The 27,549-nt window shown below is 35.5% G+C and overlaps 1 protein-coding gene and 1 long non-coding RNA gene across 7 annotated transcripts; one reads left to right on the plus strand and one right to left on the minus strand.

Moving 5' to 3' along the window:
- Positions 1-494: 494 nt before the first annotated feature.
- On the minus strand, positions 495-7,050 carry LOC145088979 (uncharacterized). 3 transcript variants are annotated; one of them, XR_013701356.1, is made up of 5 exons: positions 6,913-7,050; positions 6,438-6,547; positions 5,050-6,331; positions 4,133-4,197; positions 2,646-3,738 (listed from the first exon to the last, which is right to left on the minus strand). It is a non-coding gene; the product is annotated as an uncharacterized LOC145088979 (long non-coding RNA). The 3 variants fall into 3 exon arrangements; XR_013701359.1 differs by lacking the exons at positions 2,646-3,738; positions 4,133-4,197 and adding an exon at positions 495-2,617; XR_013701358.1 differs by lacking the exon at positions 4,133-4,197.
- Positions 7,051-14,554: 7,504 nt separating this feature from the next.
- On the plus strand, positions 14,555-21,918 carry LOC145088980 (uncharacterized). 4 transcript variants are annotated; one of them, XM_079027488.1, is made up of 18 exons: positions 14,555-15,083; positions 15,940-15,998; positions 16,084-16,215; positions 16,294-16,434; positions 16,868-16,924; positions 17,873-17,967; positions 18,229-18,361; positions 18,515-18,679; positions 18,965-19,155; positions 19,242-19,308; positions 19,406-19,539; positions 19,690-19,756; positions 19,902-19,964; positions 20,095-20,339; positions 20,410-20,539; positions 20,764-20,856; positions 21,259-21,392; positions 21,485-21,631. In XM_079027488.1, exons 1-18 carry the CDS (start codon positions 14,726-14,728, stop codon positions 21,495-21,497), a joined length of 2,277 nt encoding a protein of 758 aa, XP_078883614.1. In that variant the 5' UTR covers positions 14,555-14,725; the 3' UTR covers positions 21,498-21,631. The 4 variants fall into 4 exon arrangements, with proteins under 4 accessions (XP_078883614.1, XP_078883612.1, XP_078883611.1 ...); XM_079027485.1 differs by having other exon boundaries at positions 14,558-15,083; positions 21,198-21,392; positions 21,485-21,918; XM_079027487.1 differs by having other exon boundaries at positions 14,939-15,083; positions 16,080-16,215; positions 21,198-21,392; positions 21,485-21,918.
- Positions 21,919-27,549: the final 5,631 nt, after the last annotated feature.

Consider the following 27,549-nt stretch of genomic DNA (forward strand, 5'->3'; position numbering starts at 1 on the left):
ATGAATAAATAAGACTCTATTCACAATGAGTTGTCATATGGAAAATATGGAAATGTTTCCATATTGGGAGTTGGATATTAAGAATCTATGATTAGAAAATTTTATGCAAGAAGGATGTTCAAAGGAATGTACTTTGAATGTGTGACTTCAAATCTATGGAATTGTCTTGTAACAATATCCAATAGAGCACTTTGTAATTTCATTGACAAAGTCTTGGTGACCTTTGTGCAATAAGATTACAAAAGGATTGTTGCATAAAATGTTAGAATCTAACATATTCTAATAGTGGCAAGAATTTGGTATTCTTACACTTATGATAAGGATTAGGAATTGTGAAATGAGTATCATTGGAAATGTGTTCAATTGATCTATTTCACAAATTAAGGACCATAGGTAAACATAGTGTGCATGCTTGGAGCATGGGACAACTGTTATAATTCAAGTAATAAGTTGATTATCCGAAACATTATACAATGAATAATGAGTAATCAATATGGTGATTAAATAAAGGTGTTTTATTTATACTCAAAAGTTTGGGGCCATATAGCATTAGTAATATTCTTGTGTTTCAATTTGCATGTTTTGACTTCCCGAATAATAAGATTATTCAAACCATCCACAGTCAATCATACTATGGAAGTAGGTATGAAAGAAGATTGTCATGAATCCGACTGTAGATTGTCTAAAGCGTCTTAGACATAACAAAAGTCTGCTGTAGTGTTCATGAGTACTCCTGAAATAAGATTTGAGTATTGGATTAAACCCACGCTCACTTGAATCACTTCATGGATTTTATCACAAGTGATTAGTGAGACGATAATATCTTATATTCTTTAAACGGAGACGTGTGAGTTGTAATTTACAAGTCGGTTGCACATTGATAATATGTAAACGCACCAGTAACTTGGTGTTATAAAACATATTGTTGTGTGTGATTTGATGAGTAGGTACAAGCGAGCATTTGAGTCGAAGTTTATCCATTCCTTTTACCCAAAGTGGGATAAAAGCGATATTTGTGAGCCTCTCGATGATTTAGTGATGACACCCTAAGCGCTTGGCCAAGCCGGGACTAAGTTGATGTGTTTCAATTGTAGTCTGTTGTCAGTCGTCATAAATCGGAAATCAGGAAACAACATATAGTCAGAGAGAATGATTAAAATCCATGTCTCAGTCTATACGATATCTAGAATGGAGGAATATATGATCCCTTATCTAAAGGACGTGTTACTGATAAGATCAGAGTTGACAATGGATTTTGAAAGCTATAATTGTTGATCAAGTTCTGAAGTTGTACTTGATAAATAGTTATTAGACTTATCCAAGTGGGAGACTGTTGCATTAGGTGTCTTAGCCCATAACTATTTTGGTATGTACTTGACCCGATTTTGAGCATGGTCCTTTTGGGTTGCCTTTACCATAGCAACTAATAGGATGAATTAAGGAGAAAGAGGATTAATTATGATTTATTAATATATTATATGAATGATATATTAAAAGAGAAATCATATTGTTTAATTAATATTAGTCAAGAATTAATTTTGTGGCTAAAAGAGATTAATTAAATAAAGGGGACTGATATTGCAATTATATGATAGTTGCAATTAGGCTATGGACTCCTAATGGAAAGGGCATTGGACGAAATCTATGGGAAGCCCATATGATTTTCGTCCAAGGGATTTCTAGGGGAACTCCATGGGTTGCTTAAGACCTAAGCAGAGAATTAGGGTTTCACCTGAAACCCTAGCAGCCCACACAAGTATAAAAGGACCCTTAAGGCTCCCAAAAACGTGGCTAACACTTCTAAGAGAACCCTAGACGTTTTTGGTGCCTCCTCCTCCCTTTCCTAAGTCATATTGTTGCTCATGGTGTTTGTGACTCCGTTAGAGGTGCAACATTTGAGACACTAGGCTTTCAGAAGTCAAGATCAAGAGGAATTGAGATTGTTATTGCTACATAGCAATCAAGGTAAGATCTAAATCCTTTTATTATGATAATATTGAATATTATATGCTAGATCTAGGGTTTATGAGCTTTGGATGATTATTGCATGTTCATTAGACAAACTAGATTCGAAGCTTTAGGGTTTGCATGTACACCATAGGATTGATGAAGTGCTCAAAACCTATCAATAGCCTCAATGGCTGAGGCTCGCAAAGAATCACCAACTGACTCCCTCCAATCTCTAGCCCTGTCCCTCAAACATCCAGCAGCATACCGAACCTTCGACCCCTCAGGGCAGAAGCTAGTCAACGGAGCAGAGCCCATGTTTGCAATCCATCTCTTGGCAGCAATGTGGTCTTTCACCCCATGGAAGTCTGGCGCACCACATCCCCTGAAGTCCTTAAAGGACAGTGTGCGCGCCCCTGACTGGCTAGATGCCCAGTCACTCCTAAACGCCCTGAGGCGATCCTCCATCAGCTCGATAATCCCCTCCTTGATTGACCCGAAAATCAGTGGGGTTGACTTAAGGATGCCTCTAGTGATCTCTGAAGCAACGAACTCACATAGTCCCTCATCAATTGGCTCGACACCTGATCCCAAACTTGATCCCGAACCTGATCCTGAACCTGATCCTGACCCTGAACCTCCTCCTTCGTGTCGCGTAATCATCACCATTCTGAAACAAAACACATAATCATCAGGGTTATACATAACCTAGAGTGGTCTCATATACTACAAGTTCCCTGGTTTTGTCTCAACCCTCCTAGACTCGAGTACGGATCCTCTGCTTCCAGTAGTACGGGCCCATACTACCTTCCACATCTATCCGTACTTTCCTCTAGGATTGCCTTGAATTTACCAAGTCCATTCTACTACTACTTCTCTCGGTACTAATCTCATCTTAGGCTTACCCTAGGGTAACTCTCCGACCTACTCTCCGCCATCAGCTGCATAAGGAACTCCTACCACCTTTACTTATCTGGCTTGCGAATACCATTACATATCGCTAAGACCAGAAATTCTTCGAATGAGAGGTCCTACCCTACAACGGTTTGACTCAAACAAGAGTTGCGCAATAGGTCTAGACCTAACCTTCTGAAATTATTTAGTCATCGCCATATGTAACTTAATGTATTCGTTTACTAGTTAGCTCATGATAACTAGAACTCCTAAAAGCACAAAGCAAGCAACATTCGAGCATTGAGTAACCATACCAAGCATATCCTATTCAGGTCATCATGTTACTGATTAATCTGTTCTAGCATATAACTCAATAAGCACATATAGCAGGCACATAAGGCATATTCCTAATCCTTAGCCATAATCGAGCATGCAGTTCTCATAATCATATCACATCATTACATAACATGTATGGGTATCTTGTGGAAAACTTACTTGAGCTCGGTCGGTCGCACGCATCGCACACCTTGTTCTTTCTCAAAATTCCTTATTTAAACATTTAGAAAACTATTTTCTTGTAAAAAATTTTCAAGCACTCGATTTGAATCCAAACACCCCCGAAGGTGTGTCCGAATCCTTCAAACCAAGACTCTGATACCAACTTGTAACATCCTAATTTTCTAGACCAAAAATTTCATTTTTTAATTAAGTAGTTTGTAAAATTGTTTACTGAAAAACATCATCGATATCATAATATTCCATAAATCAAAAGTCATAAACATGTCGTGGAATATTAATAGTGTCAGAGTACAATCCCAAGAACATCATAGTGTGGAAATCGTGTGTGTGCGATGCACTGCTATCGTGCCGGCTCCTTCCCTTTCGCTGAAGAGGTACCTGAAACAAAACTTAAACTTTAAGCACAAAGCTTAGTGAGTTCCCCCATCATACAACATACATACTGTCGGGCAATTCTGGGGTGCCCGACCTACCCTGCCAGACATTTATTGGGTGCCCTACCTACCCATGTCAAGCAATTCTGGAGTGCTTGACCTACCTTGTCAGACAATTCTGGAGTGCCTGACCTACCCTCGGGTCCTTACGACCGTGTCATGGGGACAATTCCCACTACTGGTACTATCACATACCATCATATCATGCTAACACATAAAGCATATCAAGTAGTAGCAAACCTAGATAATTATCACAAAGACAATCATCTAATAAAACAACTCCTGCTAGTGGGCCGACATTGTGGCCGTAGACCCACTTCTACTGGAAGGTAACTCACCTCGTAAATCTGAGTGTCGAATCTCATGGGAAGTAACCTCTAACAGTTGCTCCGATGACTCCCAGCTATCATAATCATAATAATACTTAATCAGAATCTATAACACTACTTAGGGTAAAATGACCATTTTACCCCCTTGGCCTAACTTGAACCATTCCTAAGGCCCAATTCTAACTTATTAAACCCAGTGCACCCATGGCCCATCAAAGGCTCCTTAAGGCCCAGTTTTCTAAATTGGTCCCAACACTTCAAATGGGCCTTTTCACAAGTCCAATAAATCCTTAGCCCAAAATGAATAATCTCAATTGGCCCAATATGGCCCAAAAGGCCTAGTACTTTTAAATTCTCAAATTCCCAGGCCCAGAACCATACTCCGCAGTGGACCATAGGGCCCAATAGTACATGCCCAACCCTCTAAGGCCCAAAAGCCCAATATAGCCACTTTGAATGCGTACGTGCGGCGTACCTGGCACGTACGCTGGCTTTGACCAAAACGGGGAGTTGACCCAGTACGCATAGCATACCAGGGTGTACGCTTAGCGTACTGGCCAGCTTCCTTGGGACTTCATTTGTGACTTAATCCATTAAGTCTTTACGTCAAAAATGTAGATCCAGGTCCTTTAAGACCTCCTAAACCATAAAGTTACAAACTTCATGTGCTTGCATGCATGGTTGGGGTCAAAACATGATTTTGGTCCTTTTAACAAGCTTTAAGACCAACAAACACTTGCATGGTTGTGGCTTAACCATCAAAGTCATATTTTTATGACTCTAAATGCCTCTAAGAGCTCAAAAGGAACTCTTTTGGTCTGAAACTAACAAGATGCAAGCAACCTCAACAATAGAGTCCAAAAGAGACATTAAACAGTCCTATAAACAAATCTAAGCATACAATGGCCATGTTTGGAACTTGATACCTCAAAAGAGTCACAAATGATGCCAATCTCCTGGATCTACAAGCTCCTCTTGAATCCTTGTTTCTTCCTCTTCTTCTAAGAACACCAAAATCACACAAAGAAGCTCTCAAATGGCAACAATACACAAGAGTGAGTTAGGGTTTTCGAGGTGGCTGCTTAAGGGTGATAGGGAGGCTGGTCCAAGGGCATAATGTCCTTTATATAGGGATGAAACCCTAAAAGTTAGGGTTTTAGACTCTGCGCGTACCCTTTGGTACGTTGGCATACGTGCATGGCTTCCGCGGTCTAATTCCTTGAGTACGCTGAGCGTACATGGCAAGGTATGCCCCCATACGTGCTTCCTCAGCCCAAACACAAAGGCCCAAAGGTCCAAGCCTAAACCGTATAAAGCTAATAACCTTAAATAAATACAAGATTAGTACCTTATACATTCCGGATGTAACATTATATTAAGCTATGAATTGACTTTATTAAGCTGTTAATTTTAATGAATTTTGTTTCAAATATGAATGATTTATATAGGAATGTTTGTATTAATTTTCTTATGAATATATTTATTTTTTGTGCTGTATAACTATGTAAGAATATATTAGTTTTTATAATTATTTTGCATTAAACTGTGAATAAGGGAATCAACTGGTTTATTAAATTGTGAATATATTATTAAAGCTGTCAATCAATGATTTTATATACATATCTGATTTGGAGAGAATGATGGTTGCGACAGTGACACAAATGGTTAGTGGTGGTGTGTATAGTAGTAGTTGGTAGTGGTGGTAGAGTTTGGATTTGACTTTTTTAAATATGTGAATTAGAATATAATTTATTGTATGTTGTAATTTTTATATATTAAACTAAAAAAAGACTGTATTAAGTTGTATATTTTATATAAATTTTGTGTTAAAATATGAATGAATGTATGCATGAAAATATTAAACTATGTAAAATAAATTATTATGTTTATTAAACTAATAATAATTTTTATACACAATATATTTTTTTAAAGAAATCTAAAATTTAGGAAAAAGAAAAATGATTTTTTCAAGATATAATTGTATTTTTTTGTACTAAAATTTTATATATTCTAGCGGGAAAAGTATAAAGTATTACCAAAAAAATGAGAGTTATAATGTTTGTTTTATTAAGCTATGAATACGATAAGGAAAATGCCAACTAATGGCAGCGGCCCGACGGTGGTCTAGCGGTGTTCCGATGACGGCCCTACGGTGGTATGGTGACAAATATTTGTGACAATGTTTATAGGAACAATTTCCACAATAACCTGGAGAATAAATACAACACGACAATATTTATCCCAAAATCATAAATAATTCCTTAACTACTCATAATATAAATGACAGACAAAGAAGCTTTTTAAGAATTTAGACCTGAAAATGTTCAGAGGTGTGTGGCTGACCAGGAAACTGGGATTGATGTTGTCGATATTTTTTTATCTTTGAATTTGTCAGTACCATGCTTTCAATTTTATCTAAGCTTCCTGGAGAAAATAATATTGAATATACAATCGGTTAATGAAATTATTTCATTAAGGCTACAAAAAATTACATATGCATACTTTACAACAAGTAATTTTCTTTGTAGAATGTAAGGAGTTCGTCTCTTGTATATACCCCTCTTGACTTTGGATTTACCACTACAATGGCTCAAAATGCATACTAATCAGCCACACTTCAAATTTTTCAGCCACTATGTTCAATAAATAGTAAATTGCTACTTGTTTTCAGCTAGGTACATGCTATTTACTCATCAATTGGCAAGAACATCAATTCACACCTAATCCTATCATCTAACACAATACAGTAACCTAAAATTATGCATATCATCCACAAAGTTCAAAATTACCTCAAGGTTAATCAAATTTTTACGAACAAGTGTTTGAATGGGATGACCACCACAGTGTTCCAGCCACTGCCAACAGAACCGATGCTGCTACCCTGTCAGGTGATCGATGTCGCTGTTGCTGCTGAGCAGATGTACGATCTGAAGCAGCAATAAAGGATGAATCAATAGATCGGACTCAACATGGAATTGAGAGGCAAGTCAACGAGAAAGCCAATTAGGATGTGATTTCGGATTAGGTTTTCCTTTGAGAGTCTTCGAAGATGGCGATGCAGGTTGACTGTGGTGGAGGCGATTTCAAGGGCGAAGGAGAGATTTGACTATCATTTAGGGCTTTGAGAGGAAATTGCTGGCTTTTGGAAGAAATAGGAGGGAACAAAAATAAAACGAGGTAAAGAAAAAAAAAGCAGGAAAAGTTTTTTCTGTCGTTGTTCCCTCATTAAGAGGTTTTACTTTCTGAGGGTTTAGTGAGGGATAATTTTTGTCGTTAAAATCTTACCAATCCGTCGTAAATCCTTCGTTAATGCCTCTCTAAAACTCTATAATTATTTTGATTGAAATTTTTGTGCTTTCCGTTGCTGATCCCTCAATAAACTGTCGTTGATTAGCTACGGATAGAGTCTGTAGCTAATTCCCTCGCTGTAGGTGGTGTTTCTAGTAGTGAATGACAAGATAGGATTTATGTGGATTTTATGTTACTTTATGATGGAGCCTTGCTTGCTTCCTTTCTTGATGGATAAAACTTGAGTTCTATTGTTTGATGGTATTCTTGGTATTGAGTTTCAAGAAACCTCTGTTGGGGAGAGTTCATGGTTAGTGAACAAACAACTGGTAATGAGAACACTAATATGGTAAGTGAAACAATATTGCAAAGTTTATGTTTTTTAATATCTATACATGATCGAATGAAATTTCAGGTCTTAAAAAGAGAAGAGGAGGGTATGGAGCATATTTACAATAACTTGGGCCAACATTCGACATGTAGTTAAAGGGGTATGATGCATTTGGAGGATCAGTGACCTTCAAGAGAAAATATAGTATGTAGAGCGTAAGAAATGCTTTATACATGTGTGCGTCTTTTGTTAGAAAAGTAAGGTGGCTACAGATTAGGTCACCAGAACAATCAAAAATCACTTATGAGCCTACAAGAGAAAATGATTTAGTATATGGAAAAAGGGATATGGAAAAGGATGTTCTCACGCTTTCTTTTTCAACTTTTTGCTTTATTATTAGGTCATAACATGTTGGTTTTGTGGTCAACAGTTGAAAGTTTACTGCATCTTTACGAAACTGTACATACTTTTCTGCTTCATCGTCTCAACTTTGTAAAGGCAAATTAATGGCAACTAATGAGAAAAATCATGATGATACTGTCATATATTTTGACATTTAGGAGTGTTTGCATTTTAAACTCTAAAGTGAGTTATGTTTGAGTTTCTTGATCGAGAGTAATGATTAAATTATTTAATATTTTAATTTGATGTGATGATACATGGAACATAAATGGTAGGTAAAATATGATAGGTGGTTAAACTGTTGTCATATCTTCTTTTCCAGTTCCCTTCATCTCAAGCCCATCATTGAACAGTTGTTTTGTTTGCTTCCCTGCTCTCTTTGTTGCTCTTACCAGTCAGGTGCAAACGAGCCGAGCCGAGCCCGAGCCTGGCCAGGCTCGGCTCGGGCTCGTTTAAGTTATATAAGGCTCGAGCTCGAGCTCGGCGCGATTCGAGCTTCCTTGTATTGAGCTCGACTCGAGCTCGTAAAGAATTATACAAGCTCGACTTGGGTTCGGGCTCGACTCGTTTTTTATATAACGTGTCTAAATAAGCTTAAGCTCGGCTCGAGCTCGTTAAGAAGCTCGTTTACTAATACCCTAAATCTATAATTCCCCTAATATGTTTTTAATTTAATATATATAAATAATATTAAATTATAGTATAGAAAGGCTCGTTTAGGCTCGCGAGCCTAATCAAGCTTAATGAAATAGGCTTGAGCTCGAGCTCGTTTAATAAACGAGCTTAATATTAAGCTCAAGCTCGGCTCGGGCTCGTTTAAAATCGATTTCGAGTCAAGCTTTTAACGATCCAATCTCGAGTAGCTTGGCTCGTTTGCACCCCTACCAATCAATATGTTGGTTATATCGACCAATTGGATTGCTTAAGTTAGGTATTTTACAAATATAACTAACCAAGCTACATATTGAATTACAGGCTGTTGTGAAATTTGAAGAAATGAGGCATAACTTTCATTATTGCTATAGTCTTGAACCAACCTTGCTTGAGTGCGCTGAACCCACATTATTTTTCTTCCTTTTGGCGTATAATGTGTAAGCATCCATGTCAAATCTGAAGTTGAAAATTAATGTTTTACCTTAACAGTTAAAGCATACTTGCATTTTTTTATCAAGAAGGCAAGTTGCACTTTTTCATATTGCTTAGTGGTTATGTTATTATATATAGTTATATCTCGGCTCCTACCCATTCTGTTACACATGTTATACAAAATTATTGCTTTAAGTCTTTTTATTTTTTAACCATGCAGGAAGGGACATATATAGGATGACGACACCAATAAACCATTTAAACAACATACAATATTGGAAATTTTGCTTGTTGATTTGATGATTTCACATCCGTGCTACATACTTCAAAATAGATCAACTTATTAATTTCTATTTTGACAACACATGTTTTTCATATGCTTCATTTTGAGGGTTATTGGTTAAGCATATGAAGGTAGTAGGTTTAGGTGAAACCTGTTGGGCCAGAATTTTTTGTTAAGTTTAATGGTAAGAATTTGAATATACCTCAAGTAACCCCCAATTCAGCTTCTTCAGATTGATGTAGCAGCTGTAGCTGATTGCTTCTCTTTGGTAAAGATATTGATTTTAAGATTATTTCATGTACATGTATTAATCCCATAACAACTTGTTCACATTGTAGGTCAGATTTTGTCCATGGTACCCCTATAGACACGCGTTTAAAGAGTTGAGAGAGATATACCTATACCTTTGGTTACTTCTGGTGTTGAAAAAAAATCTAAGATACTTAGCTGTAACGTCCCAAAAATACGAGCCAAAAATTTCATTTTTAAAATATATACTTAGCAAAACATTGGAATTAACATTCACCGAGCATATCGTTTCATAAAAGATATCGCGTGTCTGGAAAAACATTTTATAAAACATAATAATGTCAGAGTACAAATCCCCAAGAAGATCTCATAGTGCGGAATACAAAGCGTATATGTGATGTGCCGCTACCGCGCCTGCTCCTTCCCCTTCGAAGAAGAGGAACCTGAAACCAAAACTAAAAACTATAAGCATGAAGCTTAGTGAGTTCCCCCATCATACCACATACCATACAATCACATATCATACATACTGTCGGGCAATTCTGGGGTGCCCGACCTACCCGGTACGACCATTCTAGGGTGCTGACCTACCCGTGTCAAGCCGTTCTGGGGTGCTGACTACCCATGTCAAGCCATTCTAGGGTGCTGACTACCCATCGGTCCTAACAACCGATCCTCGGGGACTATTTCTCCCCCTACTGCTACTATCACATATATCATAACATAACATATTATCAGACATATCTAGGGTGTCCGATCTACCCTTCGGTCCTAACGACCGAACTTGGGGACTATTCCATTCCTACTACCACTATCGCATATAGCATATCATGCCAGCATATAAACATATCGTCACATACTGTCAGACATATCTGGGGTGTCTGACCTACCTTTCGGTCCTAACAACCGAACTCCACTACTATCACATATACATATCATGCCAGCATATAAACGTATCAAGTAGTAGCAAACCTAGATGATATCACAAAGACAATCATCTAACATACAACTCCTACTGGTGGGCCGGCATTGTGGCCGTAGACCCACCGCTACTGGAAGGTAACCCACTTCAAAGTAGATGCTGATCTGCGTGGGAACTGACTGTCTTCTGCTCCTGCTGCCCCGGAAATCCTCCGGCTATAATCCCCACAAAACACTCAGTCAAATACTGCTAACCGAACTCAGGGTAAAATGACCATTTACCCTTAACCAAACCAAGAGTCAAAGTCAAAGTCAACTTCCAGTTGACCCGACTCGCCGAGTTGGCTTGCCAACTCGCCGAGTCCCTATCCATTCGATTGACCATAATCCCGTCTCTACTCGTCGAGTTAAGCATTGACTCGACGAGTTTTCCTTCTAAACCAAAGTCCAATAGTCCTTCATCTTACTCACCGATTTGTATGAACAACTCGTCGAGTTCATCTTCATCCGAAGAACATTCTATGCCGAGACTCGCCGAGTTGTATGAACAACTCGCCGAGTCTATTCTTGAGGCAAGAAGATTGCCTTGAACTTGCCGAGTCAGGGCATTTACTCCCCGAGTTCCTTCATGAGTGAGTCTGGCTTCCGACCCACTGAGTCACACCCCATGACTCACTACTCCACCCAGCAAACACGAAAATGGGAAAACTTGGGGACTCGCGACTCGACTCGCCGAGTCCGATGAACGACTCGCTGAGTCTTTCACATGCAAATACTATATACTCGATTTTGCTTGAATCCAGCTCATGTCATTCATAGATCTGGTTTTCTAGGGCTTGATTAACACGTAAAGTTTCCAACTTTACGTGTAAATAAACACAAATAAAGGTTTTAGGGCTCAAAATGCACTAAAAGAGTAGATCTAGGGCTTTCATGCAATATGGCTCCATAAAGGCAGTAGATCCGAGCTCCTGGAGCTCAATCATGCCTAGATCTAAAGGTTAATCAACTTATTACAAACCCTAATTCATAATCAAGCTTGGAAATGGCTCAAGAAGGACTTTAATGGAGCTATAAGGGACTATAAGCATGAAAACAGAGGGAAACTGAGTTATACCTCAAGGAAATCACCGAAATAACACCAAGATGTCTGGTCTCCTACTTCTCTTCTTGATCTACTCTCATTTTCTCTCAAAATCTTCAAGAAAACACACCAAAATACTTCAATCTCACAAGGAACAAGGTTTGGACGATATAAGGAGCTCTGAGGGTGAAGGGGGCGAGCTTGGGGGCGCATAAGATGATTTAAATAGGGTGCAAACCCTTGAAATTTAGGGTTTCATCAGACAGCGGGGACTTGCCGAGTCGCCAACTTAAACGTGTTCCATATCCCGTCTCTACTTGGCGAGTCGGGCCTACAACTCGCCGAGTCCAAAGCTAAAAATGCAAAACACTTAGATAAATTTACATACTAGGAACCAGGTGCTACACTAGCATTAGCTCGCATGCATGATTTTGGTTTAAAATGTATAGGTGTTCATACACATCAAACTTGGATTCAGGGAAGCAATATATCTTTTTCCCTATTATAATATGTTGCCTTTATTTGATAAATGTATCCACTCTGGGCATTTAATCGTTTTTATTTTAATTTCATTAGGATATTCATCACAAGATAATGTTAGATGAGGTTTAACTTGTTAGATGAAATTATACCGTCAATGAAGGACGGAGACTTGAACCCTATTCCCACCTGCAACCTAACAACGACCATTGATTTCTTTGATAGACAATTGGTAGACAATTTTTCCACCACCATGCTAATTGTCTTGCCATCTGGTGAACCTGAAGAAAACAATGACATGCAGTTATCATTTTTATTTTTTTTGGTTTTGGTTTACTTGGAATCTACGAATGAATATGAGATAAGTTAAAACTTATATGTTTTTACTTCAATATGATACATGTAAGGTTGTAATTAAATAATCACAAATTTAAATATATATTATTTAAATATAAAGGCTAAAGTGTAAACTTAAACATGACATTATGGAATATAATATAGTTTTCTGTTTTTCCATTTAACCATCTGTGACAAAAAAAAACATGAACCGCAAAACCGAAGATTTTACTCGTTTAATTAATGAAATTGAAGAAAATTAAAAGAAAATGCAACAAACTTTTTTTATTTGCTTACTAAAGCAACCTACTTTATTTGCTTATTATTGCATCCTACATGATCACAGATGCATCAATACCATGGGGAAATACAATATTTTTCTATTATGTTCAGGATAAAAAATAACAATGTATTTTGCTTTATTGGCTTATTATAACATCCTACTTCATTTGTTTATTATAAGATCCTACATGGTTATGGATAATGTACATTGATATCCTAGGACTTCAACTATAATATAAATATTATGGGCGTTTACAGTTGTGTTAGATGCATGAAATAGCGATGTACTTCCATTGATTTTTTTATTATAACATCCTACTTATATTTTACTTCTAAAAGTTTCCTTATTGTACAAATCTAATTAATCGAAATAAAATCGATTTTCGCTGCTACAATTCAATAGATTTTAAAAATATATTGTTCTAATAAGAAAAAAATGAAAATGCATTTTTATATGATGTTGGGGTTGGGGTTAAGCTTGGGTTGTCGGGGTGGGGTGGGGTGGGGTGGGGGGTGGCAGCCATATCATATTCCTCTGGTAGAAATCACTCCACCTTGAAGCATGCCTCACACTATTTAAGGGGTGAAGGATGAAGTCTCAGAGTGGAGTGAAGTTAAAATGAATAAAGATTCATAAAGTATGATCAACTTTTTTAAATGTTTATGAGGTTGAAATGAATAGAATTCATAAATCACATGTTGAAAGGAACACTAAAGCTTATTGCATGACTATCTTGATTCTTAAAGCAACCGCTTAGTGTTACCAAGAAGCCAATTTTACAAAGAAGCCGACTACAGATGAAAGAATAATTTGTATTTTAACTTTTTGCATAAATTTAGGAAAATTTTGATAGATTTCAAATAACATTTAATGTTATTTTTTCAGGTGGAGATTAGTGTCCTCACATGATCGCCTATGGTGAGTTTCATTCCCATAACCTTATAACCAAGGCAACCGTAGTTGGAGATCAGACAAAACATTTTTACGGGTTGAAGCTTTATACACCTATAAAAAGACCTTGGAATCTATAAGAGTTTGACATGGATATGAAAGAAAATAGCAACTCTATAGAGGATGTTATGAGAAAAAATGTATAAGATGTTTACTGGAAGGAAAATGTTATAAATCATAGAGGAAAACATAACTTCTATTCCAATTACCTTTGTGTCCTTATAGTATTAGGAACAAGAACAAAAAAGATTCAATAAAAAGTTATATTGCAAAGTATAAATCATGTTTTCGTGAAATCATTTAAAACTAACTTATTAATCGGCCGTGAGTTTCCTAGTGTATATATATTTTAAACTTTTTCACACCTAAAAATGTATATATTTTAAACTTTTTGACATCTAAAAATGTGTGGCGAGATCTTTCCAAAATTTAGAAAATTTACTCGAATGCAAATGAAATTTTGCAAGGTGTTTTACTTATCTTTTAAAGGCAAAAGTTCTTTTTGGAAAAGTTAAAAAAAAAATAATATTTTTCTGATTTTTCCAAAAAAATCAGTTTTAAAAATAACTTTTAAAATCCTTTTACTAAACTATCTTTTAAATTTTTTTCATCTTTTACATTTTATGAAAAAGACTTTTCCTCTAGATAAAGCCAAACACCCTAAGAATGTGTGGCCAGGTAGGCTGGTTCCTGAGGTCGAGGGGGTTAATTGATTTTTCACCGTCGTCAATTATCGCTCTCGCACTTGATATGGGTGTGTAAAATCAAGAACCATGGAGGAGACAAAAGAAAACTAGACCACACAAATTTCAATTCACCTTCTGTTACGAATCCAAATCCGAAGAAATGTGTGTTTTGCTCTGATGCTGGCTAAAAGATCCTCTATGTGATTTTACACGCATCAGCAGATGTATTCATGCGAGACTACTACGATGTTGTTAGGTCGCGGAAGTTCTTTTATCCTTGTCAGAAACTCCAATTGCCACTTTTTAGTTCCAAAGAAGAATTATTTTCTTCGTAACTCAACGAGATTCCGGTGTATGCTGGACCAAATTGTTTCCAAAGTCGCGGTCTCTTCGTCCTTAAGTACGGTATTGGCCTCAGGAAATGTAATCGCTGCCGCTGCCGCTGCTGGGTCCGGTTCTCTACATGGGGCAGTAACGTCGGCGATTACCCAAGTCGCAGTCACCGCCGTCGCAATTGCGTCCGGAGCTTGTTTATCCACCAAGGTTGATTTTTTATGGCCTAAGGTCGATGAACAACCTGGTAAAATTTTATTCCTTTTCTCTTCCTTTCTTTTTTTAGTTTGTGATTTATGAGTACAAGGTGTGATAATCTTGCGGAGTTTAAAATATATGAGAATCGATCTTCTCGTTTTTAGTTGATTCCATCATTTGAAGGATATATATTTTATAAGCAACCAAAGACACGCTTGAGAAACCTCATGAGAACACGACCATTTCACCATAATGAAACAGGATCTTATCGACTATGTTTTCGTATAAAATTTCCAAGTTGATTCTACTTTCTCTTGCGGTGTTAAAATTTTCATCATATGAATGTGTTTCTATATTTGATTATGGTTTTCACAAGCTAGGATGATAAGTGCTTCGGATGTTTTCATATGCAAACACACGGTGTCACTTGTTATTAATTTTGGGTAGTTCCAATTCTCTATGCACAAAGGGGTGGCTCACCAGTTTGCCTTGTGAACCTAATTTTTCATCTGCTTCCCGTTTCCATAAGACCAACATACCCTTCCACTGCAGAAGGCTACTTTTGTACTTCAGAATTGGCACATTCCAAATTTAGAAAAAAAATCTGATTCTTACACTAAACTGCGACTAGAATACAACATTATGATTTATGATATTGCAGACACATTGGTTCTTATCTTAACCAAACATACATTCACTGTCTGGAAAATTTTGCGTCCAAAATAACCTGAAATGATATCTACATGATAGCCACTTGAGATGTATGTTACACATGCATATAACATAAGCTAGGAAGTGTAGCCAGTTTCACAAGTTATATACCAACAGTTATTATACAGAACGATGGAGTAAATCAACTAGCGCCTAGTGTTTGTTATGTACTTACCGAATTAGTGAATTTGCAGGTTCTTATATACTGGATGGCGTGGATGTTACCGGGTACCCTGTATTTAATGACCCAAAGGTTTACCATCCCTACTTGTAATGTCTATTGTCTTCACATAATGTGGTCTAGTAGTGCCTAAAAGATTCTAAATCTGTGAAGGCAGGTGCAGAAAGCAATTGCATTTGCAAGGAAAGCTCATCATGGTCAGCTTCGGAAAACAGGAGACCCATATTTAACCCACTGTATTGATACAGCAAAAATCTTAGCTGTGTTAGTTCCTTCAACTGGGAAAAAGGTAAGCAATCCATTTCTCTTCTTTGTTGAATTGCCTCAGACCTTGATCAGGGTGTGAAATGGATCACACTTGCTGCAGGCTATTGATACTGTCATTTCTGGCATACTACATGATGTTGTTGATGATACATGTGAAAGCTTGTTCAACATAGAGAGAGAGTTTGGTGAAGATATAGCAAAACTGGTGGCTGGTGTTTCCAGGTTGAGTTATATCAATCAGGTATGGACAAGTAGAAACGGTGTTTATAGTAATTCTACATTTAAATTTTAACCAACAACTTTTTTATACTTGTGTGTCAGTGCATCGTTATAACCACTACTGACTACTGAGAAGTGAAAATTAACGTCAATAAATCCCTATTCTAATAAATGAATAGTTTTAATTTCCTTTTGCCAAGTGTCACCCTAATAAAACTATTATGCCATGTGTCATGTAGATATATTAGGCAACTCATTTCAAAATTCAAATTTACATTTTCTAATTATATGTTAAATTTGAAGTTATAATAACTTTAAAATTTTGATATATCTCTTAAGTAATAATTTATTTAAAATAATTATAAATTTTTATTATAAAAGTTTAATTAATTTTATAACCGTGGTTCCCACAGATTATAAACTAGTAATGATATCAATCGCTATATCTCTTGCAGTTGTTACGAAGACACCGCAGGATAAATGTGAATCAGGCTACCCTTGGCTATGAGGAGGTACGTGAATTTGAATTTTAATATTGACATTGCCAAATGCTGTTCAAATCATAAAACATGTGTGGTGTGATTTGTGAAAGAACAATTGGATATAGGGATGAACAACCGCTGAGGTAGATAGGGAGTAAAAGCCACCCACATAGAGGACTAGAGGTGTTTAAACTCTTTACGAATTTAAAGGGAGTCATAACCCTAAGCCATTTGACCTTACCTTATTCTTAGAAATAAAGTTTCTTTATGAACTCTAGCTTTTTAATCAGTGGTTTCTGTGGCTGTTTGACAACCTTTGAATTGTTGAACGATTGTGCTGAATAAGAAAAATTACCATTTTACCCTTCTATTTAGTCAACAAAAAAGTCAGAGTCTGATTAATAAATAATAGACTATTACCCTTATATATAGTTAGCAAAAAAAAAAAAATCGAAGTCTAGTAAAAAAATCAAAATCTGGTTAAGACGTAAGAGGCTACCAAACAGCCTTTAAGAGTTGCTATACCAGTATGTCACCATTTAAAATTAAGAAGTAAAACAATCAGAAGTAAATGGAGAGTAGTAGAAATAAAGATAGACCATAAATATTGAGGTGTTAGTTTTAGTATGCTTATAAATCTTCATGTTTTCCTTTTAGATGAGATACTTTGTAGCTATACCTAGTCAAACGATTTAGTTAGGGGTAATGTCGGAAATCATCAGAGTAAAGAGCATCTTATTAGTTTAGTGGGAGGGATATTTTATTTTTAGTTTGTTGCAACAGAGTATATAAGAGGATAATGGGAATGAGGGTGAAATCTGGTATTGATACCTTGGGAGAGGCTATCTCTAGCAATTCATTAGGGTTTTCTTGTTGATTTTGGGTGTTATTTGAGTATGAATCAAATTTATCTGTTGTTATTCTGTAATATCAAAGCATTAGTCGGTTCATAGCTTGATTTACTCATTGTATTTGTAGGCAAACAATTTACGAGTGATGCTCTTGGGCATGGTTGATGATCCACGTGTGGTGCTCATCAAGCTTGCAGACCGTCTACACAACATGAGAACCATGTATGACCTGTTTCCATATCTACCATGAATCTTTGCATTGCATGATGAGTACAAGAAAAATATCTCTGATAATTCCATTTCAAACTTGAGTGATTTTAATTTCACTGTTACTTCTCTTGTTCATTGGTTGGTAAAGGTCTTGGGTAGAGAAAATTCATTCTTGTTTTTGTCAAGGGAGGTTTACCACTCTATTCAATAAGTTATTCACTCACTGGCCACTGCAATGCTTTAACTTTACAGTTTACACTCTCTTGCTTTCAGTTATGCTCTACCCTCGGGCAAGGCTAAAGCTGTAGCACAGGAGACTTTGGTCATTTGGTGCTCTCTTGCTTCCAGATTGGGCCTTTGGGCTTTAAAAGCTGAACTCGAAGACCTCTGTTTTGCTGTTCTTCAGGTCAGTGATTTCTACACTATAAAGCTAATTTAGTGATGAACGTGTTCTAATGCATGATATTTATCTCAAATGTTCATTCTACGCAGCTAATGATCGAATCATATGTTGCATGTGCTAAAATAAGATCGCAACTAATACCTGTAGTGTGTGCAGCCTCAGATCTTCCGGCAGATGCGATCTGACCTGGCCTCCATGTGGACACCCAGCAGCAGCAGCAGAGTAGGCAACCTGAGAAGACTATCAGCCAAAAGCAGCTCAAATGCAGAACCAAATCCTGAGTATGAAGCATCAACAGAAGATGTCGTAGTCAGCATGAAGGTAATTCTCCCCTTTCCCCTTATATATATATATATATATATATATATATATATATATATATATATATATATATATATATATATAAGGGTTTAGGGTTAAGAACCCTAAACCCTTTATAAACATCTAAAATTAGAGGTTCTTACGGTTCTTAACCTTTTTTGGTTCTCATTTGAACCTTTACCTATATATATATATATATATATATATATATATACAACTGGGTGTTTGACTTTCCATTAGATATATTTAGGATATGAATTGGTGACTCCTTTTTTCAACCCGCAGGATCTTTTGCAGGCTGTTATTCCATTTGATCTCCTGCTTGATCGAAGAAAACGTATTAATTATATTCAAGATCTAGGGTCTTGCTCAGAGGTCCAAACAAAACCAAAAGTTGTGAGGGATGCTGGGATTGCCCTAGCATCTCTGGTCGTTTGTGAGGAAGAACTGGAACGCGAGTTGTTTATATCAACCTCGTAAGATCATGTGAGATAGATCTTTAGCCTTCAGTCTTGTTTACCCTGCCTTGACTCTCGTGTGCTTGTCATTCTTACCTGTGCAGCTATGTTCCTGGAATGGAGGTAACCTTATCTAGCCGCCTTAAAAGTTTGTACAGCATCTATAGTAAGGTAGGTATAAGCGATCTCCATAAATAGTCTTAGAAAGAATACATGATTCAGTTATGTAGATGTTTATGCTAATATTCCCTGTTGTTTCTTCTCTCAGATGAATCGTAAAGATGTGAGCATTGATAAAGTATATGATGCACGTGCACTGAGAGTAATTGTTGGAGATAAAAGTGGAACTTTACATGGACAAGCTGTCGAGTGTTGCTACAGTCTTCTAAATATCATACACAGGTTTATACTTTATATAAGTAGCATAAAATGGATAACTACATGCTAAAACTTATTATGCCCAGACAAGAAGAAAAAAAAATGCTTACTCAATTTATAAATAAGTGACAGATGTGTAATATAAATAAAAGTTGTTTGGTTCATCTTCCGCAGGCTTTGGACACCAATTGATGGCGAGTTCGACGATTACATTGTCAATCCAAAGTCAAGCGGATATCAGGTAAAGATCTGTCTCAGTATACTTTTTTGTATGCTGCTGATATTAGGTATACCTATTTCATATTTGTGTGAGTAATGCATGTAGTTTCCTTCATATCTCTTCTTCTTGTCAATGCCCACAAATTCTGACTCTCTCATATTTACAGTCTCTGCACACTGCAGTGCATGGTCCAGAAAACTCACCCTTGGAAGTCCAAATAAGAACTCAGGTATATATATATATATATATATATATATATATATATATATATATATATATATATATATATATATATATATATATATATATAAACAGTTTTTTTTTTTTTTTTTTTTTTTTTTTTTTTTTTTTTTAAATAGAGCATGCATGAATATGCTGAGCATGGAGTTGCTGCTCATTGGCTTTACAAAGAAGCTGGTAATAAGTTGCCTACGAAGAGCAATGTAATTGGTTCGGAGATAACATCATCCTCATATCTCTCGAATGACATGGAAGATAAAAGTCCAGTTGAAGATGATGTGTTTCACAAATACAGCTCTCTAAAACCAGGACATCCGGTCCTTAGAGTTGAAGGAAGCCATTTGCTTGCTGCAGTAATTGTCAGGTATTTAAAATGCATGTTTCTTTCTTTGATTAATGCTTGACATAGTTTGATGACACCTGTTGCAATTCAGAGTGGATGATGATGGAAGGGATCTGCTTGTGGCTGCGAGCTTCGTACTCGCCGCTTCTGAAGCAGTTGCGGACAGAAGATCTTCTTCTCAAAGAAAGCGGTGGGAAGCTTATGCAAGATTGTACAAAAAGGTTGAGAAATATATATATATATATATATATATATATATATATATATATATATATATATATATATATATATATATATATATATATAAACACTAAACTTGTGATGCCGGATTTGATGACATGAGATCATGTGGTTGGAAGCTTTTGTGTCATGATGTAACCTAGTTAAAAATTATCTGTGCTGTATAGTTTAAATGGAGAACAATACATGAAGTATTTATTTTCAGGTATCGGATGAATGGTGGTGTGAACCAGGGCATGGTGATTGGTGTACCTGCTTGGAGAAGTATACACTCTGCCGTGATGGTATGTACCATAAGGTATGTATGTAATAATGCTCTTTATTTCTTATGGCCCATGGGATGGGAGTTTCAGAACTCAGAAGACAATCTAAGCAATCCATAAACAAACACCTTAACTTAAGATAACATCCTAATTGCTAACCAATAATGTTTAATGTTTCTTTCTGCTTGGATCACACTACAGAACCATGAATAATAAGCAACACAATAATATAAGTAGCATTCTTGTTGTTGATCATGATCAACAATTATTATATGAAAATGTTAGAATTGTGATGATATATATATATATATATATATATATATATATATATATATATATATATATATATATATATAATAGTGGATGTGCACTGCAGCAAGACCAATTTAATCGCCTGCTGCCAACATTCATTCAAGTAATCGATTTATCTGAAGCAGAGGAAAACGAATACTGGAATGTTGTGTCTGCTGTGTCGGAGGGGAAACAGCTTGATTCTGTGTCATTCAACTCTGAGAGGGAGAGGTCAACCTCTGGTTGGTCTACCCCCATGGAAGCTGGTATCAACAATAAGGTATGCTCCATTCATTAATTAGGACTTAAGATCTGGTATCCAATATTATGTGCTGTGCTAAAAAGTAATGGGATGGATGCTCATGGTATTAGGTGCTCCTGTTGAGGACTATGCTCCAATGGGAGGAACAATTGCGATCTGAAGCAGGTCTTGAAGAATCATCAAAGCTTACTGCTAATAAGAATAAGAATAAGAATAAGAATATGAATCAGTTTGGGTTTGGAGAAATAGCAGTTGTGTGCTGGCCTGATGGTGAGATCGTGCGGTTGACAAGTGGGAGCACGGCTGCAGATGCTGCCACCAGGGTTGGACTTGAGGGCAAGCTGGTTTCTGTGAATGGTCAGGTTGTGTTGCCTAACACAAAGCTTAAAGATGGTGATGTTATTCAAGTTAGAGTCCGCTAAATCACCAACTCATGTACATAATAATATCTGTAAATGGGCCTGGTCAGGATCTTTTTGAATATAAGCTTGTCCCATCACCCATGTACATAATCATAAAACAATTTTGCGTTCCTTTCGATTTATTCTTATTGTATTTCTTTTCCTTACCCCCCGCTATCATTTTGCGTTCCTTCTTACGTCAATACTCTATATAATACAACAACGAGTAAATTACAGAAATGGTCCCAGTGCTTTGATTTAATTTTTGAAAACTCCCTGGTTTAAAAAAATTGCATTTTTGGTCCCTAGTCCATATATAACGTCTTGAAAAATCACAAAGAGATTTTTCATTTTCAGATTAAATTAACCAATTAAAACCTTTATCTTAGAAATCATCAAATAACATTTGTTTGTTAAAACCATACATTATTAAAGTTAAATTACAAAACCATGGAAATGAATATCTTTGATGCATCTGTATAGTCTCGCTAAGCTTTTCTCACGAACAACCTGTAAAACATTTTATCCACAATTGTAAACATAAAGATTAATGAGTTTCCAATATACAATGCATCCACACAAAGTTCTCGACTCTAGCAAATAGGATACAAACTCGAAGATCTAGGGTTTGCCCCAAAATGCCCCCAAGCCGTGGCAAATAGGCTGCCACGCCGTGACACTACACATCTCCACATTCTAAATCGGACAATTGCCATGCTGTGTGGCCTTAGCCACCACGTCATGGCCACCCAAAACCTTCACAATTAATAATTAAAATAATTAACTTGGAAAAAGCATTACATGGATATGGATTTACAACTCGCCCCCACTTGAATCAAATTTCGTCCTTAAAATCCAGTGCTACAAATAACCTTGGATAGTGCTTCCTCATCTCGTCTTCAGGTTCCCAGGTCCACTCTGAAGCCTTCCGGTGCTGGCGTTGCACATTCACTAAACCAACCACCTTGCCGCGCAAGACCTTCGTCTTCCTGTCTAGATTTACAACCGGTCTCTCCATATAGTTTAGACGCTCATCAACCTGAGTATCATTCAAGGAAACCACTGCAGAATCATCAGCCATACACTTTCGCAACTGAGAGACATAAAATGTGTTGTGAATCTAGCCAACTTCGACGTGTAGATCCAAACGATACGCAACCTTTCCCACCCGGGCGACAATCCTGAATGGTCCAATGAATTTGGGGCTTAACTTGCCCCGCTTCCGAAACCGGATGAAACCTTTCAAAGGAGACACCTTTAGAAGCATGAGACCCCCCACCTAAAACTTGAGGTCAGAAAAACGTTTTTCAGTGCAACTCTTATGCTTACTCTGCGCGGTCTACAACCTATCCCGCACATGCTGGATCAACTCTGTGATTTTGAGCACCACTTCAGTGCTCCCGATCACTCACTAACTGACCTCACCCCAACACATCGTAGTCCGAAGTTTCCTCCTATAAAGCAGCTCAAAGGGACACATATCAATGCTAGCGTGGTAACTCTTGTTGTAGGAGAACTCCTCTAGAAAATGATTAGTATCCCAACTCCCATCAAAATCCAACACACAGACACGTAGCATATCCTCAAGTGTTTGAATGGTTCGCTCGCTCTGACCATTAGTTTTCGGGTGATAAGTGGTACGAAAAGGCAATCGAGTACCCAACTCCTTATGGAACTTCCTCCAAAACCTGGAAGTAAATCGAAGTTGCGGTCGAAAACAACTGAAACCGACACTCCATACTGTGCAACCACCTCCTTGATGTAGATCTCGACTAACTTCTATGCGGATGAACGCTCCTTAATCAGGATGAAGTGGGTGCTCTTGGTTAAACTGTCAGTAGTAACCCATATAGAATTAACAACGTACGCCGTCCTTGGAAATTTTGTGATGAAATCCATAGCGATCTCCTCCCATTTCCACATGGTAATGGGTAACGGTTGCATCTTGTTTTGGGGTCTCTGATATTCAGCCTTGACTTTCCGACAAGACAAGCACCTCTCTATGTACCACATTATCTCTCTCTTCATACATCTTTGTGGCCTTGGGTGGATCGAAAACTTTGAATTGTGAGCTTCCTCCAATAAAATCTTCCTAACCCCATCAGAAGCAGGAACCTATACCCTGCCGCACTGAGCCCAATTTTCTTTTCCTCACTTCAAAAACAGTCCCATAAAAGATTTCGAGTTCAAAAGAAGTAATTTTTGTGTCCTGTACATAAAGATTAACAAGCTTGGATTTTGGTTTAGTTCAAAAGCTTCAAGCTCTAAGTCAAGGAAATCACGATCCAAACCCCGATCTTCGAACCTAACATGTATTCACGCAACTAGGGTGAGTTTTTACGGCCCCTTTACTATTTTTAATGTTTTAGGCGGAAGCTACATACATGTCTCGATTTTACGATAAATTTACACTTATATGAGTTCATAATATATTGGGTTTACATATGATTAAGTTAAGTTTATTACATCTTGTTATGGTTATTTGTTTACTTGCACTTACGTTATGTTCACTTAACAAATTTTAAGACAAAACCAAGTTTTATACACACACACACACACACACACACACACATATATATATATATATATATATATATATATATATATATATATATATATATATATATATATATTCATGTATAGACTCTATCTATTGTGTGAGCGTATAACCAAATCTCGTCCATTGATTTTAGATATCTAGATAAGGAAAGATGGTAATTTGACTTTTTGTATCAATTAATGATATTTAATAACCTATAATTATGAAAAAAACTAAATATAAATAACATATAGTCAATTTGCTTTATGTATGCCATATTCCGTTTTGATTGACATAACCGATGATCTCCATCAATTTAATTTTTGCTTTAATAATCTTAATTCATACAAGAAGTTTATATCAATTATTTATTCTTTTAATAATAATCATATAACTTTTTTGTTAATTGTTTTTATTCTTCTTTATCTCCCAAAATAAATTAGTAGTGGATTTTTTTGTCATTAATTTATATATTTGAATTGATTTACGAAATCAGATTAGTTTTTTTTTATCTTATTCTTCAAAAATATTCGTTTATTATTGTCTTATTCTTCAAAAATGTTCTTTTATTATTTCAATAAAGTTGAATTACTCTTTAAGAATGTTTGTTATATACCTGGAATTAATGCTTTATTCTTCAATAATTTTAAACTCTTCTTCAAGAATTTCAATAGATAACGCAATTATAATCATGTAATTAATTTCCTATTCTACAAGAATGTCTTACCATAATTTCATTCTTAGTCATTCTTATCACCAACCTAAGAATTGATAATAGATAATATTCTTAAGCATAAGAATAATATAAAAGAAGTGAACCCAGTTAATTTTTCATTATTCCTATGAACACGAAAAAATCAAATTTATAGGTGGTAAAAAAAAAGAAAACTATTTCTTTAAGAATGAAATATGTTTCTTGTTTTTTGGTTACGTACTCTAGAAAAAAAAATATATCAACACATAATTAAAATTGAAATTAATATCACATGACAATCTCACATTCCATATATATTTTGTAACGGTTCTTATGATTTTGTGCTTATAATTAATTAGATGCAATTATATAATAAATGCTATCACATGTTAATAACATGTACCCTCATATCTCAACCCTTCATTCGTTTAATCCAATGGACAAGAATTGATCATACATTCATACAATATTTATAGTTCATATTTGATCCTAACCCTATATAGGGTTATGATTAAATGTGAATTACAAATATTGTGTGAATGTATGACCATTTCTTGTCCATTTGATTAAAAAGAATAAAAGTTTATGATCTTAAGGTACATGTTATTAATATGAGATATCATATATAATATAACTACATTAAATATCTACAATAATAAATTAGTCAAATTAGTTATTGATATATTATGGAACAATAATAAATTAGTCAAATTAGTTACCGATATATTATGGAACGTAAGAATATTAAGGGATAAAAATTAAATTAGATTTAAAAAATGAAATTATATATTTTACATTTTATATTAATACATATCCTTTAATATGATTAGTAAAACCAACAAACATTTAAAAAAAGTTGGTTATTCTTAATGCATTATTTAAGAATATGGTATATTAGAATATACATATTGAAAATTCTGTTAAAATACATTTTATTAATTATTATATTTACATTCTTTTAGAATTAAATATGCTTCAAGAATACATTAGACTTAAACACGTTTAAAGAATAAGAATAAAACAATATATATTTTATATAATAAGACATATTCTTCAGAGAATCAAATCAAATTTATACAAATTAGAATATAATTTTTTGATGTATTCTGTAAGAATGAAGTTATTTTGTAACTTGCATTCTGAAAGAATATTGCAACAACAAAGAGGAAGAACATAATCACAACTTGTTTATCTTTTTTTTTAATCGCTTAAGCATGACTGTAAAACAATTGAAAAACATTCTGAAAGAATATGAGTTTTTAGTGAATATCTATAACAACCATTCCTTTTGATTTTCAAATTACATGTCCTCTATTTCAACAACTAGAAAATAGATTTGAAGATTTAATTTTTAGTGAACAACAAAAAAATAGAATTTTTAAATATTATTAATAATTATGCCACATATAAATTATCTCTATGCTTCACGAACGAATGAAACTAAAAATCTAGCATTAAGGAAAACGAATGCCAATCATAGGTCTTTGATTGGTGTAACAATCCCTAAAATGGTGGGTGAAGGATGTAGAGAGGGATGCTGGGCGAATAAATTATCTTTTTGGGTGAAAGCGACGATGGGTGAAGGATGTAGAGAGGGATGCTGAACTGCATTCTCTTAATATCTTCTTCTTGAGCCGTAATTTTCACGGGGATCAAATTGATGTTAAGTAGGGAGATTGGATATGTAAAAGGTATGTTGAATGTTCTAAACTTTCATACAAATCCTAAATCTTCATAAACTTATTTCAGATCTGTTTTTTATTGCTCATTTTTTTTTCATGTCTCTTTATTAACTTTATTATTGTTGCTAATTTTTTTAATTTCATTCGATTATTACAATTGTACTTAATGATCTGTACAAATGGTACCAAGCATCGAAGGATAAATCTCGAGATGAAAATATAAGTGTGCACGTGTATATGTTATTTTCTTGTAGAGATTTTGTGTTCAATATTTTCATGAAGCTTTCAAGTTTTTGCTAAATATAATCGGAAAATGCTTTTCACCAATCAACATGAATAATAAGGGTTAGTTTGTTGAAAATGTTTTTGGTTTTGTAATCTTAAATGTTAGCATTTGAGAATGCATACCACGTGTTTGCTATTAAGCTGGCCTATTGCACCGTATTAAAAAGTCTATCAAACAAATTATGATATACTTACATGCTTTTGTATTACCAAAAAACGATTCTAATGCTCTAACTTTGTAAACATTTTTATTGATTTTTATGAGTTAACTAACCTTTTATTATGTGTTGATGTGATACTTAGTAAGGTGTAGAATCATACTAAGTTGATTATGTCGTCTATTTCTACATTTTGTCTTTTAAAGTTTTGATGATACTTTCTTTTGTGTTTACTTTTTCTTAATGTCTTTTAAAGATCCATCACCACTTATATAGTTTTTTATATATACATCATAAGCAACATCAAATACAATAATTTAGAAAATTATAACATTATATACCCATTGTCGCACAAACATGTATACCAATTTCTAAAGTTTACATCATTGTGTGTGTATTTGCAACAAAATAGGTCC

The sequence above is a fragment of the Lactuca serriola genome, chromosome 2 (genome assembly GCF_051521515.1).
Source record: "Lactuca serriola cultivar US96UC23 chromosome 2, Lser_US96UC23_V15, whole genome shotgun sequence".
Taxonomy (NCBI): domain Eukaryota; kingdom Viridiplantae; phylum Streptophyta; class Magnoliopsida; order Asterales; family Asteraceae; genus Lactuca; species Lactuca serriola.